General features: G+C 33.4%; 1 protein-coding gene and 1 long non-coding RNA gene across 2 annotated transcripts; one reads left to right on the top strand and one right to left on the bottom strand.

Annotated features, from left to right (window-relative positions):
* The first annotated feature begins 317 nt into the window (after positions 1-317).
* LOC128034819 (uncharacterized) lies at positions 318-1279 on the top strand. The gene is made up of 2 exons (XR_008190885.1): positions 318-595; positions 876-1279. It is a non-coding gene; the product is annotated as an uncharacterized LOC128034819 (long non-coding RNA).
* Positions 1280-3548: 2269 nt separating this feature from the next.
* LOC105788815 (RHOMBOID-like protein 1) lies at positions 3549-6504 on the bottom strand. Its single transcript, XM_052623005.1, has 7 exons — positions 6218-6504; positions 5954-6187; positions 5546-5709; positions 4490-4653; positions 4142-4401; positions 3856-3982; positions 3549-3671 (listed from the first exon to the last, which is right to left on the bottom strand). The coding sequence occupies exons 1-7, from the start codon at positions 6364-6366 to the stop codon at positions 3549-3551; spliced, it is 1221 nt and encodes a 406-aa protein (XP_052478965.1). The 5' UTR covers positions 6367-6504.
* Between the last annotated feature and the right edge of the window lie 13326 nt (positions 6505-19830).

Genomic DNA, 19830 nt, shown 5'->3' with positions numbered 1-19830 from the left:
CAGATCGAAACGCAGCGTTTTAATCGAGGGACTGCACATGGTCCAAGGACCAATTTGAAGCGTAAGTAAAATTTAAGGCCGAAGTTGAAAAAGAAAAGAAACTACATTGAACGCGTAAAAGATGAAGGGACTTATTTCGAAAATATCCCCTTAGAAGAAAACGCGCGGATGCCTTCAAGGCGGGTCGGGTCGCGCACGGGTCAGGGCTAAAACGACGTCGTTTGGCACCTGACCTGCAGTTGCAAAACGGCGCCGTTTTGTAGTATTATAAAAGCCAATTTATTTTTTTTGAAACCCCATTTCAGCCATTTGTTAAAAACAAAATTCAAAGCTCCCCTTTTCTCTCAAAAGAAAAAGAAAGAACCCCTATCCGGCCTAAGGTCCCGACCGAGGGCCACCGTGTCGGTCTTCGGCGCCGCCGTGTACGGTTGCCGGCAAAGGTAAAAATGTTTTTTTTTAATCCTATTTTTGACCCTTTAACCCGAATCTGGCCTTAAAGCACCCAAAAAAATAAAAAAAACTATCAGCCCTTTCAACGACGGGTTTCGTCACCAATGGAGAAACCCTCCGACGACGAGGGCACGTATCCACTCCGGTGAGTCCCTTTCCCTTTCTTTTTTTACCTTTGTTTATATATTCAGAATAGAGAAAAAAAAGAAAAAAAATAAAAAAAAATAAAAACAGATCTGAAACAGAATAATGTAAGTCACCGTAAATGCCTTTTTTTTATTTTCTGAAAATGTTCGTAAAAGGGGAAGAAGGATTACAGTGATGATCTTTGGCCTTTTATAGCCGATTAGAACTGTTAATCTCTATTTTTTTGTCGTCTTGCTATTTGGATTATTCATTGTTGCGTGTTGTTCTTCGTTTTGAAGATGTTAGATGCGTGGATGCAGGCGGCGGCAGAGGCTTGCGAGGCTACTGCAGCAAGGCGTGCCGCTAGGGTTCCAAGGCTTCTTTTTTTCTGCTGAAATTGTTTAGGCTGTAGGCCTATTAATTGGGCTTCGGGTTTTTTACTATTGGGTTGGAATTTTGGTTTAATTTTGTTATAATGGACTGTTTAATTTTGGGCTTTTATTTGGTTTTTTATTATTTGATTCTTGGTCGCCTGGCAAAAACGGGTCATTACATCTATTTTTAAAGACATTAGATTGTTTTTTTTGGAATTTCTCTTATCACTTGGAAAAAGTGAAACACCTTGCAATACATAGTTCCATGCAGTGTAACATTATTGTCTCGTGTTGTTCTTCACTGAAAAACAATGATATTTTTTGTAAAACCCGCGAATCTACTTTTAAAGACATTAGATTTTCTTTTGGAATTTCTCTTTATCACTTGGCAAAAGCGAAACACTTTGCAATATATAGTTGCATGCAGTGTAACATTATTGACTTGTGTTGTTCTGCATTGAAAGACGGCGATATTTTCTATAAAATAGGCGAATCTACTTTTAAAGATATTAGATTTTTCTTTTGGAATTTCTCTTATCATTTGGCAAAAGTGAAACACTTTGCAACACATAGTTGCATGCAATGTAACATGTGCAGAAAGATGATGGTATTTTCTGTAAAATCAGCGAATCTACTTTTAAAGATATTAGATTTTTCTTTTGGAATTTCTTTTTTCACTTGGCAAAAGTGAAACACCTTGCAATACATAGTTGTATGTAGTGTAACATTATTACCTCGCGTTGTTCTTCACTGAAAGACAACGATATTTTCTATAAAATTGGCAAATCTACTTTTAAAGACATTAGATTTTTCTTTTGGAACTTTTTTTATCACTTGGCAAAAGTGAAACACTTTGCAATACATAGTTACATGCAATGTAACATTATTGCCTCATGTTGTTTTACATTGAAAGACGGCGATATTCTCTATAAAATCGGTGAATCTACTTTTAAATATATTAGATTTTTCTTTTGGAATTTCTCTTATCACTTGGCAAAAGTGAAACACTTTGCAATAAATAGTTGCATGTAATGTAACATTATTGCCTCGTGTTGTTTTTCATTGAAAGACAACAATATTTTCTATAAAATTGATGAATCTACTTTTAAAGACATTAGATTTTTCTTTTGGAATTTCTCTTATCACTTGGAAAAAGTGAAACACTTTGCAATACATAATTGCATGTTGTGTAACATTATTACCTCGTGTTGTTATGTACTGAAAGATGACGATATTTTCTATAAAATTGGCGAATCTACTTTTAAAGACATTAGATTTTTCGTTTGGAATTTCTGTTATCACTTGGCAAAAGTGAAACACTTTGCAATACATAGTTGCATGCGGTGTAACATTATTGCCTCGTGTTGTTATGTACTGAAAGACGATGATATTTTCTATAAAATTGGCGACTCTACTTTTAAAGACATTAGATTTTTCGTTTGGAAATTCTCTTATCACTTGGAAAAAGTGAAACACTTTGCAATACATAGATGCATGCAGTGTAACATTATTGCCTCGTGTTGTTCTTCACTGAAAGACGACGATATTTTCTATAAAATCAGCGATTCTACTTTTAAAGACATTAGATTTTTCTTTTGAAATATCTCTTATCACTTGGAAAAAGTGAAACACTTTGCAATACATAGTTGCATGCAGTGTAGCATTATTGCCTCGTGTTGTTCTTCACTGAAAGACGACGATATTTTCTATAAAATTGGCGAATCTACTTTTAAAGACATTAGATTTTTCTTTTGGAATTTCTCTTATCTCTTGGCAAAAGTGAAACACTTTGCAATACATAGTTGCATGCAATGTAACATTATTGCCTCGTGTTGTTCTTCACTGAAAGACGACGATATTTTCTATAAAATTGGCGAATCTACTTTTAAAGACATTAGATTTTTCTTTTGGAATTTCTCTTATCACTTGGCAAAAGTGAAACACTTTGCAATACATAGTTGCATTCAGTGTAACATTATTGCCTCGTGTTATTCTTCACTAAACAAGTAGCTACACAGATTTTGGCTTATAAGTGATAATCTTTTCAAACCCTAAATCAATTTTGCCTTCAAAGAGATATATCACGTGAAATTTGAATCTATACAATTTTATTGCTTTTCTATTTGATTTTAATGAACATTTATTTTGAATTTGTCTTTTATCTTTTTTGATAAATTTCACTTGTCAATTAAGATGCTCCAAAGAAATTATAAATTTATTGTTTAACACATACAATCATGTGAAGAAACCACAAGAAAAGGATCCATTTAAAAAATAATAGGTTTTATTTTTATTTTGCTTTGTATATTCTTCATCAATAGAATTCACAAGAGAGAAAGAAAAAGTCACAAATAGAAACTCTCAATGTCTTATTTACAAAACAAATGCAATATTTTGCAATTGAAAAAAAAGAATATTCAATCTATTGCATTTTAGAAACAAAAGATTCCATTAATGGAGTACTCTAATACAAGAATAATTTGTCCTTGGAAAATATAATTTCATCTAATATATTAAAAATGGACGGATAATTATTCGAAATTAACAAAATTTTTAAAAAAAAATTGGAAAAATCTTTCTCCTATACATGGTCATGCATCAACCACAGAGCTTAGAACATAGTTGTTGAACTTGGGAAGTGTTTTCCTCTGTTAACGGATAGATTTCGCTTTTCCCATTGCTTATGCATGTCAAGTTCAACGATTTCCCGAACTCGGTCGACTGCGATAACAATTATCCAAAAAAATTAGTAATGTTCTATTTAATGATAATTGTTCTCCAATGGATTAAAGTAGTGTTTTCTGCTATTTTATTTCAAGCATCACTGTCTATTGATTTACTTCGAGTCATTCATATATGCGATTCTTTAATCAAGTCGAGAACGAACACGAATTGAGAAACTAACCTGACAATACACTTGTCGGTTTTTGCAGCTCCACAATGGCGTCGGGATACAACTCATATAATGACACCAAGAACAGTGTTCATTCAAGTTAACCCCTCGAAGGAGAAGTATTAGGCCAATGGCGAATCTGGGAAATTTTGTTCCATAACATAACATATTGCATCAGTGAAAGTACATAGAAGCATGGGGCTATGGAGTATAATGTCACTCATGCATGGCAATGGCTTATTTTGAACATGATGATGAGTGATTATATGATTTCGTGTGTACCAAATGGATTCCTTACCCTGCAATCAATAGTATCAGAGAACAGACCCACAAGACGTACTGGTATGTCTTATGTTTAGGTTTACGAGAAGGTGCAATGTATCCTGGAGGAACCTTTTTCTGACTAACATATCCAAACTGGGGACGGATTAGGAACACGAAACCGAGGAGGAAGCCGGAGATAAATCCTCCGATGTGAGCAAAGTTATCCACGTGTGGGAGGATTCCCATAGCTAGATTTATTACGATAACCAAAACAAGAGTTAACAACGCTGCAAACTGCACGTAAAAAACCGAAACCGTAAGGTAATTTGGTCGCTAAAGTAACAGCGTACCAAGAATTAAACTTCGGTGCAATCTTACGTGCCTTATTTGAATATATTGTCCAGTTTGTGATTAGTTCTGAGAGCATGCTTCCTAGTAAACCAAAAAGTGCACCAGAGGCACCAACCGATATACCGGTCTGAATAAAAAGAGATGACAGTATACTCCCACCGAAACCAGCGATCAGATAAAGCATCCCGATTCTCACTGCCCAAAATACCAGAGAGGCAAATAGAAATTAGAATCATGTACCTTTAAGCTAGTACAATAACTCCTGAGTTGGTAACTTTAAAGCATTTCCAAAAGGCAATAACAGAGATTCTTTCCCATCTTGGCAGTATTGAATGCCGCAGTTAACGGTTTACAAGTTCCGGTTAATGACAAAGACACCTTAAGAAAGCATTAGAACTCAAATTTTGAGCTATTGTGTTTCAATTAAGCACACCTAACAGCTGTGATAGGCCTTGTTTAAGCATATCAAAGTCCTAGATGGTGACCTTAATCAACGCATGCTCTGCAAGGACTAGGCAGCTCTCTTTGAAATTAAAATACCTAAATTAAAACAAGACTTGCCTCGGGACAAGAAATCTCCTATTTTAAGACACAACATCAAGATTTGATAGTTGAGTTTAGATTTGAGTGCTAACTTTAAATTTAATATTTTTTAATTACGTATATTGATTATTAAATTGATTTGAATGATAATTATAATTATAATTTTATGATTATGTAATGAGATAATCTGAGTTGCTTCAGTAACGTAATGTAATATTAGATATTCAAATCCAACAATTAAATCAAGTATAGGATGTCACATTTAGTGGTATCATTGTAATTTGAATTTCTTCTCATTTCTAAAGAAACTAACTACATATGAACTTGCCATCATGATGAATTTATTAGCTAGGAAAAGGAATTAATATTATGAACATTTAGGGGGGAACATTGAATGCAAGTAACCATACAAATAACCCTGCATGCATCTCAATCTCGTAAATTAGTACATGATGTTGAGAGCAACCCGTCCTAAGCAGTAAACCCCATACATATCGAAGTCATCAATGGTAAGAAAGTTTTAAGATGGAAATAAGATGCATACCAAACCCGAATTCCTGCTCAAGTCGAATTCCAATGAATAAAAGACTCAACATGTTTGCAAGTATGTGGAAAACACCAGCATGCAACCATATACAAGAAATCATGCGCCATGCTTGACGACTTTTGACAACTTTAGACACTTCAAGAGCACCCATTTTCTCTAATCTGAATACAGAAAAGCATACCATTACAGGTCAGCTGTCAATCCCGAGTTTGATCCCTGTACAATCCATGCTCTACTTTAAAAAAAAAAAAGATCATTCCAACAAATAAGCAATGCAGAAACATCATAGAAGATAACAACACAAGCCTACATATATTAAACAAAAAAATGATCCCTCTGGAATGTAAGTGTATTCTAAAGGACATTATGAAGGAAGATAATTAATGCAAATGGAAAGAGACTTACGTAGAAGAAGAAGGGCCAAGTAGGGGATTCTCTTTGAAGGGCTGAAACGAGAACCTGCCCAGGAAGCTCCCCACACATTTCTTCGAGTTCTTGGGACAATTATTAATGTACATTGTTATCATGAAAAGGAAAATATTAACCAAAACAAAGCCTGGAATCATCCAAGGCACCCATTTTTTAAACGGCATGAAATCAATCAACCGCCCTGCATGCTGCCCTTCCCTGCCCCTGTTCCTTTGCCCCTCTCCCTCTCCATGCCCGTACCCCTGTCCCTGCCGCCTACGCCGCCCGTCAGACGACTGAGATGGCTGTGACGATGGTGACGGTGACGTGGCATGACCTGGTCTCACCGAATGCACTACCTTATCTCCGTTCTTTGGATTGGTCACCTTGATTTCAATCTTGGAATCCATGCCCCGTCTTGCAAAACACCCCTCAAAACAAACCCTTTTTTTCCCTTCTCCCTTCAAACACAAAAAATCAAATACCCAAAGTGCAAAAAAAAAAAAAACAAAAAATCACACAGGTAATTTTCTTTCACAGTTTTGGGACATATGTGCATGGTTTTTCAGTTAGGGATCAAACAAAACAAGAAAACAGAACATATGGGAAACTCCCATTTTGGAAAAGAGTTAATGCTGTTTCAATAAATCAATAATAATAATAATAATAATAAAGGTTTGGTTTTCTGAATTCTGGTATTACACAGATCCTGTCGTGTTTCAGAGTTCAGACAAACCTTCCCTGTAGCCGGTTTTCTTTTTCTTTTTGTTGTTGATTCAATGATATTGGTAATGGAAGAATACAGCTTGTTAGAGATAGGGTTATAATGTTAAGTTTCCATTTATTTGATATGAACAAAGTGATTATTTTTATAACAAGTTATTGTTTCTAACAAAAAATCATGTTTAAATTCAGACCAAAAAGCTTGCAGAGTAGAGTAGAATAGATAGTAAGATGGTAGTCAAAGTTATTTTAGGAAAATACAAGAGGAATTTATGCAAGTTTTATAAGGAGAAAGAAACATGTGTGTAAATGTGTAATGTAATAGGAAATTATTCAGTAGAAATTTTCCTCACCATTGCTTGCATCATGTACTGTCCTAAAACTGTGCTCCTAATAATAGTAAAAAGTAATGCAAATCTCCATTTGATTTTTGTGGATTTTAATAATATTACATCCACTATTTGCTGAGATTTAGATAACATCTTTTTGAAATTTTCCTAAATATAGGGTAAATTACATAAATAGTTATCTAATTTTTTTTTGACACCCAAAATAAGCACTTGCGTTACATAGTTCGGTCATTTTGGTTACTCTCACTAAAATTCAGGCATTTAAAAAAATCGATATACTAATAAATTTAGCTCTTAACTTTTATATATAATATCGATTTAGTCATAATTTTAAAAAATTAACCCTCAAAATTACAAATGATCTCAATTTGATCCTAATTTGTAGTAGCAACAGAGAGGGAGAGGAACGATGGTGGGGGAGGGGAGGGGATTTTTATTTTATTTTATATTAATATTAATATTAATATTAATATAAAATTTAAATTTATTATTATAATTTTTTCAAAATATTTTTATATTTAAATAATTATATATTTTAAAATATTTGTTTTTTATATTTTTTAGAATTAGGATCAAATTGATACCATTTGTAAATATTGAGGATTATTTTTTAAAATTATGACTAAATTGATATACTATGTAAAAGTTAAGGATTAAAGTTATTATTGTACCAATTTTTAACTGCTACATCAGTTTTATGATTTTTATAGATGTAACCTGAGTGTTTAAATTGTAAATTTTTATTTTAGATTCCTAAAATAAAAATTTAATAATTGATTGACTATCTATATAGTTTACCCATGAGATCATTAAATTCTTGTCAAAATATACGAATCGAGTGAATTAGTTTGATATTAGGAGGTGAACATAATAAAAAAATTAAACTAATTCATCATGCGTCATTATTATTTATTTCTAATTAAAAATTAAAATCATTATTTATATACAAGAAATTATATTCTTTAATTATTATTTTATCACCAATTAATTTAAAGTAATATGAGATCAATAATAAATAAAAGAGTATACTTGTTATAGAACACTCAAATAAAGAAATTATATTCTACAAAAAACTTTCTTTTACTTGACTAAATGACATTATCATTAGCCACCTCCGAGCTATTTAACACAATTTCAAAAGTCTAGAAGTTCACAAATCGATCTTAAAGAGAAAATTTTGAGAATTAGAAGTTCGCTCGAAATCCCAAGAAATCTCATAACTCGAAGAAATTCATAAGAACATTGCATCAATTCTAAATAAAGTTGCTTTTCTATCTTGTTCATTCGATATAAAGGTGGTTAAACCTGTTCTTCAAGATCAAGCCTAAAAGGCCCTTGAAGCGGAATCATCCTTCCAAGATAAAAGTTTAGACAGCTTTGGATCAAAGCTCTCCACAATCTAGTTGCATCAACATAAAGGAAATAAAACTCATTCCTCACGATTAAGTCTCGACAACTCTTGAAGCAGACTCAACCATCCAAGATTAAATCTTGAAGACCCTTAGATCAAACCCTCTTTAAACTTATTTTCAAAATAAAGTCTTGAAAACCCTTGAATTCAAATCAAATCAAATTCTCAAGCAAGCATCTCTCTAGACCCGTTTTCGAGATCAAGTATCAACAAACCTTGAAGTGGATAACATTGGCTTAAGATCAAGCTAGATGACCCTTGGATCGAAGCTCTATCGAGAAAAATAATCAAATGATTTATTCAGAAATTGTAGCTCAATTTTATAAATAATTTTTAAAAAATAATTGTTCTAATCTTTCTAGTTTATTTTTTTATGTGGGATTTAGGTGCACAAATTTCTGGCATAGTTGGTGGGACAATCTTTGTCTTTAATCTCATTTTTTTTTTCAACAATCAAGTTCATCAAAATTGTGATGACTCCCATGAAGAACCTTTTCAACAAGTCAAATCTCAAATCTTCTTTAACTCAAAAGTTAGTGAAGAAATATCTAAAACAACACTTCGTGAAAGCTTATCTTCAAAATTGGATGTTATGCCCGTGATGACAATTGGCACTACTCCCCTTGAAGAACAAATGACTTCACTTGCAAAAGTCGTGGAATCCATTGCAACAAGCATTAAGGGAACGGAGGATAAAATCGCTTTCATGATGACTCAAATTGAAAGCTCAGATGGAAGCAACCAAACTCTTTCCAATAAAACTAAACATCAAACTCTTCAGGAAGTTGGTGAAACCAAGACAGATGAAAAATAAATTTAAAAGGTTTTTTTAGGTAAACTCAAAGAGTTCATCAAGAAGGCCATCAAACATCAAGCTAAAAATATTTCTCCGCTTTCATATACATAAGCAAAGCCATACACTCAAAAGGTTGATTATTTGGGGATGCCTAAAAAATACCTGTAACACCCCCTACCCGTATCCGTCGCCGGAATAGGATACGAGGTATTACCAGATTTTACTGAATAATTTTTTAATTTTTTTTAACTCAATATAACCCGTTTATAAATATCTACTCTTCCCTAAAATTTTAAAACCGAGACCAATCCAACACAACCAATCCATTTCAAAATATTTTCAATATAGATTTACCGTATTCATAAGATAATCTTATCACATACCAAAACCAAAATTTGTTAGCCATATTAATGGCTAACCATACATTCATTCCACATTTACATCTACTTACTAGCTTATACATGGCATTGATTTCCAAAATAAAGTTTCTTTATGTACCGAGATCTTGAGGTTGATAGTGTGATATGTCTCTGACCAAATCTGACCTCTGAGCTCTTAACTCTACAAACAGTGGAAAAAGAAACAGGGTAAGCACTTTGTGCTTAGTAAGCTCATGTAACAAGAATTATACTTACCTAATATTTTCCATACAATGTAATAAACATTCATACACCCATTCCATACATTATTCCCCTATCATGCACAAACTCAACATTCAAATTAGTCCAATAATTTTCATGTATCAATAATATATATCATGATTGATGAGCTCATCAATACCATGATTTCCATTTCCTTGTTATTTTTCCATATTTACCCCGTTGAACTACTTGGAATTTCGATGGATTTTCGGAGGTACACTTTAGTGTACAATTTCGGGTCCGTCAATTCATATTCATGTGCGCACATTTCCATTTCAGAGAGCACACTCCCGCGAACCTCATCCTTACAGCGGGATTATCGGTCCAGCTAAATCCGTAATATAAACTCACGAGTATTGTCGAATTACTAGTCAGGCTAAATCCTCGCAATGACAATTACTCTAATGAGCTTGGATCCGAATTACCAGTCCAAAGCTAAATTCAGACCCTAATTGGATTACCCGTCCGGCTAAATCCATTTTCCACATATTCTTCGGAGGGCTATATCAGATAGGATCACCCGTCCGGCTAGATCGTTTTACCGTCAATTCCTTTTCGAGATCCATCGAATTTTCCTTTCATTCAACCGGATTTATTTCTCTTTTCATCAAGTATATCAATACTTCATCAATTATCATACAATAAACATACAACTCATATTCACAACAATAACAAACATTTCAAGCATTTAAGAATATAATTCAAGTTACACGAACTTACCTCGATACTTGTTCGTAAATCAAAATCTACTAATCCCGAACTTTTTCTTTTCCTCAATCTAGCTTCGTATTTGAATTTTCCGGATCTAAATAAATAAATTTAATCATTAATCTAATACATTTCATGTTCATATGTAACATTCTCTAAAATTCTATTATTATTTATAGTGCATTCAAAGCTGTCTCACTGAGTCACAGTCACTAAATTATTTATATCTTGAGCTACAGAACTCCAAATTAAGATCTGTTAATTTTCCCTGAAACTAGACTCGCATATCTTCTTACCATAAAAATTTCAGAATTTTTGGTGCAGCCAATAAGTACAGTTTATTCTTTAAATTTCCCCTGTTTCACTGTTTGACAGTTCCGACCCCTCTTCACTAAAAATTAATTATCTAATTGTACAGAATTAGGATGATGTTTCTGTTTATTTATTCTGAAAATAGACTCATTAAGGATTCTAACCATATAAATTATAACTCATAATTATTTTTTTACAATTTTAATGATTTTCCAAAGTCAGAACAGGGGAACCTGAATTCATTCTGACCTTGTCTCACAAAATCTATTATATATCATGATTTACAATTCAATTGCTTACACCGTTTCTTTTATAAGAAACTAGACTCAATAATATTTAATTTTATATTTTATTAATCCTCTAATTCAATTTCTAAAATTTTTGGTGATTTTTCAAAGTTAACCTACTGCTGCTGTCCAAACTGTTTTAGTGCATGAGGTTAATTACCATTTTTCCCTAAACTTTCAATAAATGATAATTTCATCCTTTCTCAATTAACCTCTCAATTGAGCTGATTTTTCCTAAATTAACACATTATTCCATCACTTTAAACTACTTTATAACCTTTGGAAATCAGAATTTTAGCATTAGACTTTAATTCCAAACTTTTTCACAATTAGGTCCTACAAATCAATTTCTATTGAAATCACCTAATAAAATCATCTCATAAACAAATTAAAGCTTCACTTTCATCCTATTTCATTATAAAATTCCAGCACATATTCATAGCAACTTTCCATTTCATTCATAAAATCAAAAGCTAATGAATTTAGTAATAGGACCTAGTTGTAAAAGTCTTAGAAACACAAAAATTACAAGAAAAATGCAAGAATTAACTCACTTGGTGCAAAAATTATAAAAAACCAGCTTGAAGAAACCCTTAGGACGTTTTTAGCTGATGAGAGTGCAGAAAATATGAAGAGAATTCTAGATATTCCACTTTAGTCCTAACTTTTAAAGCAAATTTTGCAATATTCCAATTTTACCCTTAATTCTTCAATTCTCCTGATTTTTCTCAGCTATTGCCGCCCAAAATATCTCATTTTGGGGTTATTTTCAATTTATGTCCCTCCTCATTTAACAATTGAGCTATTTAATCCTTCTAGTAACTTTTACACCTTTTCAATTTAGTCCTTTTTATTTAATTGACTACCCAAACATTAAAATTTTCTAACAAAATTTTAATACCATTTTACTAACACTTCATAAATATTTATAAAAATATTTTTGACTCGATTTTACGAGATCGAGGTCTCGATACCTTATTTTTACCCAATTTCTTCAATACTTTCTTTTTCTAACTAACCACTAAATCGGTAAAATTTTTCTATCGATATTTTCATACGATTTTCCTATCATATCAATATTCATGCAAAAATATTAAAATAAATTTATCTTTAAATCGGATTTGTGGTTACGAAACCACTATTCCGATAACTTTGAATTTGGGCCATTACAGTACCAACCTCCAAAGTTCCGACAGTTCGATTGCAAAGAAAATCCACATCAATATATTGTACAGTTCGTTGAAACTTGCAATGGCGCCAACAATAACGGAGATCATATGGTGAAGTAGTTTGTCTAATCATTAAAAGGAACTGCATTTGACTGGTACATTGACCTTGAGCCTGAGACGATTGACAATTGGGAAGAACATGAATGAGAATTTATCAAAAGATGCTACAACACTCGTCGCACTATCCACACGACTAGGCTCACGACAATGGAAAGACAAGCCAATTGTTTATTGCATTCATTGTTGGAGAAATTTAAGCTTAAACTGCAAGGAAAACTTGTCATAGTTATCTGCCATCGACATGTGCATACAATGCATATATTGGGGCTTGTGCTACATTCTATACAGCATCAAGCCAAAGTCTTTTAAAGAATTAACTACTTGTGCTCGAAAGAAATTATATCAAAGATGTATCATTCGTTAACATAGATTTGAGTTTTTTTACATTTGAAATTTATATATATTGTAGATTTTTTAAATAAATTTTAATATTTTTTTAGTTTTGCACTCATCCAAAATGAATCTAAACAATCATTTGTCTAGAATCATTTTTATGCACATTTTATTTAGTTAAAAAAGATTTTATTTTTTGAAAAACATTCTTTTAAAAATTAAATATATTTAAATATATATTTATTGACATGGCATACCACATCAGCATACTGCCATGTGGCACCTTATGGTGGCCTCCATCAACCATGTCAGCTAAGTTAATGGTCAAACCATTTAATTGACAATTTCCGTTAACAAAAGGGGCTAATTGATTTTTTTTAAGTCACTGTGAGCTTAATTGGGTGCACTTTTTTATAAGGGCTCAATTGATTTTTGTTATTTTTTTGCTGAGGCGTTTTTTTGACCCTTAAGCCTAATTTTTATATATCTTATGATTTTCTATAATTTTATAATTTTTAATGACTTTATATGGCACAATCCTAGCATAAAACAACATGCAAAAAATTGTTGCCATTTACTTTGTAACGTTGGCCGATAATTCTAACGGTTAAAGGACTTAATTAATTGTAATCTTAAGGCTCAAATGAGTAAAAAAAAATCAGGAGCTTTTAAGATCCCTATTTTGTCAAATCTTATCTTGAAATAAATTATTTCCTCGATTTATTAAAAATAAAAAAAATGAAATTTTATCCAAGATTATTCAAAATAAAATAAATAAATAAATTAAAATAAAAAATTAATATTATCAAACAAAATAATTATATTTACCATATCAAATGGTTCTATAATATAAATTGAGTATTTAATTTTGTAGTTTATGAAACACACACTTACCTAAACAAGGAATAGAATTAATGATTTTTTAGCGTCGGCTGGTGGACTGCTCAGGGACTCTAAAGGAAGCTGGTTATCAGGATATAGCAGAAACATAGGAGTTTGCTGAGTCCTAAATGCTGAGCTTTGGGTGATCTTACATAGTCTGGAGCTAGCTTGGGAGCAAGGAATAAACCAGGTGGTGTTGACTGATAGTTGAACTGCTATTGAGATGATCCAACAACAAAACAGAATTTATGATTCTAATCTGATGAAGAGAATTAAGAAGCTTTTGTGGAGATAATGGGTTGTCAAGGTGCAGTGCACGCCCCGATTGAATAATAAGGCTGCTGATTTCATGGCAAATATGAGCAGAACAGCTCCCTTGGGTCTGATTGTGTTTGTTGAGCCGTTGAGTCGATTTTTCTCCATTATATTAATTGGAGTTCCTATTTAGACTTTCTGGCTGGATTACTGTTTTCTTTTATAATTTTATTTAAAAAGGAAAATTATTTTATACGTTGTGGAATTTGTAATAGGCCCAATTTGCCCGGGCCCAAAAGCACAAATGAAAAAACCAAATAAATAAAAATATAAAAGTCCCGTAAATTAATGTCTAAAATTAAAAAAACTCATCAGACCCAAAATACAAACCAAACCCAAATACATAGGCCCAAATCGTTTTAACCTACTAGCCTAGCCCAATATCCCCAGCCCATTAAGCCTAAACCCTAGCCTGAATACGACTAGCCCAACTACACCAAGCAGCACTCAGAAACCCCAGCGCCGCCACTAGGCTCTGCCCTCGCACGAACCGCGCCTTCGAGTCCCCCCCCCGCACGTGCCTCTTCACTCACGGGCCCCCACGAGCTACGCACACCTCCGTACCTCTGGGCCTGGACCACACATACCTTCTCCAGGCTGGCATCGCACCTGCACAACAATAGCAACAAACAACGCAGCACCAAAAAGGAAACAAAAAATAGCAGATGTAAAAGAAATTTGGGGGGGGGATTTTGATTTTCTTTTTCATTTTTTCTTTTCGGCTATATAAGCCATTAAACAGAATCTGTAAAAGTGGGGGGGGGGGGCTACGAATAATGTATTGAAAAACGATTGAAAGAAAAAGCAATAACAAACAGTCTTTGAAGGTGATTTTGAGTTTTTTTTTCTTCTCTCGTTTTTTTGATTTTCCAGATTCTTTGATTTCTTTTTTCCTTTTGTTTATTGTTGAAGAAAAAGAAACAGAGGAAGGGTGAGGAGTTTACCTTTGTTGCGGAGTCGAATCCTCGTCTTCTCCGTCGTAATCGGAGGTCAGGCGAGGGATCAGAGAGTCTTCGAAGGACTGGTCTACAAAGCGGCGCTGAGGGTGCTGTAGCTTTAGGTTTTATTTAAAAAAAAATGAAAGGAGGTTGCTGATACTTTAGGGTTTTTTTAGTTTATAAGCACCCGAAGAAACGACATAGTTTGAGGCCGGGACCGGTGGTCTCAAAACGGCATCGTATGGCGCTAGCATCCGCGCGATGACCCGACCCGAGGGAAGGATCCGCGCGTTTCCTTTCAATGGCCTATTTGTGTTCCAGGTCCTCCACTTTTGCGCTTTGGTTCAATCTAGTTTCTGTTGTTTCTTTAAATTGGGCCGTCTATTTTTCTACGGGTTTCATCTTAGTCCACATACAACGCTGCGTTTTGAGAAGGGTTGGGAATATTTCCCTTTTGACCCCCCTTAGTTATTCGCGCGTTCAATGTGGTTCGCACCTCTTGTATTTATTTTCGAATTTGCTCTTAAATTTTAGTCTTGATTGCAAATTAGTCCTTTTGATTGTTTTGTTACTATTATTATTATCATTATAATTAAATTTCATTATTATTATTATTATTATTATTATTATTACTATTGTTATTATTATTACTATTACCGCTTTGTATTATTAATATTATTATATTTGATTATATTTCTACTTACTTTTCTATATATAATTATTACCTTATTATTAATCATTATTTCAAACTATTTTTTATATCTCATATCTTCATTTAGCTTTACAATGAATATTGTTTCATTTTCTTCATACCAGTCCAATATAGTATATATCTTTAGCAACTTTTATTTTTATAATATTCTTTTAAAATCTATTTTTATATATTCGCATGTAAATATCACGTAATAATATTCTTATACAATGTTATTTTTATACATATTCAATGTTTATATTAAATTATTTCATTATACATACATACCTATATAATATTCTATGGACTACAAGTTTTATATTTTTCTTATTTTTCTATATATATATATATATATTATTTCTTTCAAATTCTTTATTTTTATTTCTACTTATCTCAACATTTTACACCTACTTTATCATATATATAATGTTATTTATTTTGGTTATTTCAATTTCTAGTATATTATTTATTTTAAATTTTGTACATATACTTTATTGATTTACAATTTCCATTTCTTTCATGTCATTTGTTTTAGCTATTTCAAAACTTGTACATTTGGTTCAGTATTTGCATTAATTGGCTCGTTTTTTATTAGTTTTTGAATGTTGATAGTGATATTAGCATGATGTACAATAGAGATTATTGTTGTTATGTTTGTTTGTTTGTATTTATTGATTATTCATTATTCCTTAGTGTATGCTTTAGTTTACGATTTATCATTACGCATTGTACATTATTAAACAATCATTTTTTATTATTCATTCAAAAGATTTAAATATCAAAATTATTTTATACAAGTCTTTCAAAATAACGCAACACTCGGAATTTGGAATATCCTCGAAAAGATTGTGTCCTAACTTACTAGATTTCAATCTTTCTCGAGATTTAATAAACCGAATATCCCTTTTAATTAAAACATAAATAAAAAGCTCATTCTCGAGAATTTGATATGTGGTGTCCTAACGCATTGGATATGACATATTGTTCTCTCGAGACGATGATTTTTCTAATAAATGAAAATAAAGGCAATATTCGATATTTAGGAATTTTGTGAAATCGAGCCCTAACTTATTGGGTTTTGATTTTCTCATTTGACCCAAATAGTCAAATATCCTTCTCAAATGCATAGATTTTAAAAGTCAAAAGATAAATTTAATTTCGAGGATTTAAAATATTGCACTCTAACTTACTGAGTGTGACGATTTATTTCTTTGAAATAAGTAAATCTCATCGTCCAATTCATTTTACTCAAATTTTCTTTTCGAAGGATCATATTTTAAAATCTTTTCAAAGTTTCGACACGAAGATATTAAACAATCAATTCGGTACCAATTTTGGGTGTCACGGGGGTGCTAACCCTTCCTCATGCGTAACTGACTCCCGAACCTGTTTTCTCAAAATTCGCAGACCTAAAATTGTTTTCAAGGTCATCCGATCACACTTCTTTAAAAGATCGGTGGCGAGTCTCATTTTATTTTCATTTTTTAGTCGACAACAAAATTTTTTTGTTTTTTCAAAAAAATGGTTTCGACAGCTTGGCGACTCCGCTGGGGACCTTTAGAGAGTCAAGCCGTAAAATTGATTGTTTTCTGTCTGATTGTCGAAAACTAAAAATTTGATTTGAAAAATTACGATCTTTTCTTTGCACTTGTTTGCATGATTATTGTAAATTGAGTTGTATATTTTGGCATCATATTGCATAAGACTGTTTAGTCTTGTCCTTTTAAGTGGGAGTGAGAAGCTACTTCTTCGTGAGGTTTTCACCTCCGTGTAAGATAGTAGATCACTTTCGAAATACATCTGTACCTATGTCTTTGTGAGATCTTCATCTCCGTGCAGCCATAGGGAAATGTATTCCCCTGAACCGAACTCGGTCTGTAGGAGCCTATAATGGGTGAAGATCAAGGAATCTGCTGGTTCGGGTACCTTGACTTTAGAACCGAACTGCATGTAGAAGACCTTAGGAACCTATCCTAGGTAGAGCCCCTCCAAATCCCTAGCGGTTACCCGACTAGGTACTTTTTTTTCCTTGTTTACTTCTATTTTGTACTAACCCCTCTTGTTGTGTTTTGATAGTAATCACATTGTATTTGCATCTTAAGAAGGAGATATTGATTCAAGTTTGATTACTAACTTAAAAAGCTTGTCATGGAATACGGATTCCTTGATAAAGTGGAAAATAATACGGTTGCCTGAATATATTCTGAGAAACACAAGAAGAGTGATGGAAGAGTTCGTGACCTTGCTTCGTGGCCTGAGGATTCAAGGCGATTGTTTAGGAGCTTTCGACGTTCCAACTCCCTGACGAGCCTTATGAAGACGGGCAGATGATGGATCGCAACCAAGATTAAGGAAAAGAGCTAGCAGTGGCATCTATTGGAAATTGGCAAGATTATCTCAAACATGCGGATGAAGAAACAAATCGATGTTGTCTCTTGGAATATAAGGGCAAAGCTGTACATGCATCTGCTTTATGTAAAGGAATTTGCCTTCTAGTAAAGTTTTCTAAATGTAATTGAATCAGAATCAATGTCTCTTTAGGCATTCATTTCATGCATTTGCATTGCATAACATTACATGCATTAAAATCTATTAAAAGAGTCTAATTGAGTAAATTTATTTCAGCTAATCTAGAAAACCAACCAACCAAGTACCCTTATGGTATCCAAGCAAAGACTAAGGAAATGGATCAAAGATTAGAGAAATTGGAGCAAATGCAAAATGATATGCAAGAACGGTTACAAGTACAAATGCAAGAGTGACTAGATAAAATCTAAGAAGACATGATGGAAAAATTGATCAATGCTCAAAAAGATGCGATGGCTGAATTGACCCATCTACTGACTAAAGGAGTAAATAAGGGGAAAGGTCCTATGGTAAATGATGAAGAAGAAGACAAGGATGGACCTCTATATCCTCCAGGCTTTACGCCTCCGCATGTGCAAACTCAGGCTGAGGTGCATCCGCGCAGATCCTCTTTTTCAATTAGGCCTCAGCAGTTTCAAACTGATGTTTCAATGCTGATGAAATTTCAGACTGTATCAGGTTCTAATCCTAGAGATAACCCAGTGAATCTTGTTATTCCTGATTTCGATGAAATGGCTGAAAAAGAGAAGGCAAACGTCGAACTGTCAAAACAATGGGAGGATAGGTGTAAATGGTTAGAGGAAACATTCAAAGCCCTGGAAAGCGCCGATAGTCACCATGGAATCGATGCAAAAGATCTGAGCTTGGTTCCAGACTTAGTACTCCCTCACAAGTTTAAGATGCCTGAATTTGAGAAATATAGTGGGACCAGTTGCCCAGAAGCCCATATCACCATGTTCTGTAGGAGAATGACTGGGTATATTAACAATGATCAGCTATTAATACATTGTTTTCAGGATAGCCTCATTGGAGCAGCATCGAAATGGTACAATCAGTTGAACCGTACCGAGATTGGTTCATGGAGGGACCTAGCATAGGCATTCATGAAACAATACAGTCATGTGACAGATATGGTTCCCGATAGAATCACTTTACAAAATTTGGAAAAGAAATCGAATGAAAGTTTTAGGCAGTATGCACAGAGGTGGAGGGAGGTTATAGTCCAAGTTCAGCCACCTCTCTTAGAGAAAGTGCTCTTCATCAATACACTGAAGGCCCCGTTCATCACGCATATGTTAGGAAGTGCAACAAAAAGCTTTTCTGACATTGTGATGAATGGTGAAATGATTGAGAATGCTATAAGGATCGGAAAAATTGAGGCGGAAGAGAGTAATAAGAGATCAGTCTCAAGGAGATAAGAAGATGAGATGAATAACATAGGTTACTCAAGGTCAGTAAGTCATCCAGGTAAATGGGTCGCTAGTCAACAGGATTCATTGAGACAAGAATCTGGAGTGAAACCAAGTACTGAGAAGCTTCAGTTTACACTAATTTCGATGTCGTATAAGGAGCTGTATCAAAATTTGTTTGATGTACACGTTGTCTCCCATTTTCATGTGAAACCTCTACAACCTCCATATCCCAACTGGTATGATGCGAACGTACAATGTGACTGCCATACGGGAATTACGGGGCACTCAATAGAGAATTGCACTGCCTTCAAAAAGTAAGTTGAAAGACTCATCAACATGTGTATTGTCAAGCTTGATCGCTCATCTAGTGCAGAAAGCCCGCTACCCAATCATGATTGACAATAAGGTGAATGCGAGGC

The sequence above is a fragment of the Gossypium raimondii genome, chromosome 2, assembly GCF_025698545.1.
Source record: "Gossypium raimondii isolate GPD5lz chromosome 2, ASM2569854v1, whole genome shotgun sequence".
NCBI lineage: Eukaryota > Viridiplantae > Streptophyta > Magnoliopsida > Malvales > Malvaceae > Gossypium > Gossypium raimondii.
The sequence above is the reverse complement of the archived record's forward strand: the minus strand, read 5'-3'. Positions and strand labels throughout refer to the sequence as shown.

Excerpts from the sequence above, each read along its gene's own strand:
- LOC105788815 (XM_052623005.1), bottom strand. The coding sequence starts at position 6,366 with ATGGATTCCAAGATTGAAATCAAGGTGACCAATCCAAAGAACGGAGAT. Across the intron at positions 6,188-6,217 it reads CGTAGGCGGCAGGGACAGGG|GAACAGGGGCAGGGAAGGGC; the intron begins GTACGGGCATGG and ends AGAGGGGCAAAG. Across the intron at positions 3,983-4,141 it reads CTGATACTATTGATTGCAGG|ATTCGCCATTGGCCTAATAC; the intron begins GTAAGGAATCCA and ends AAAATTTCCCAG.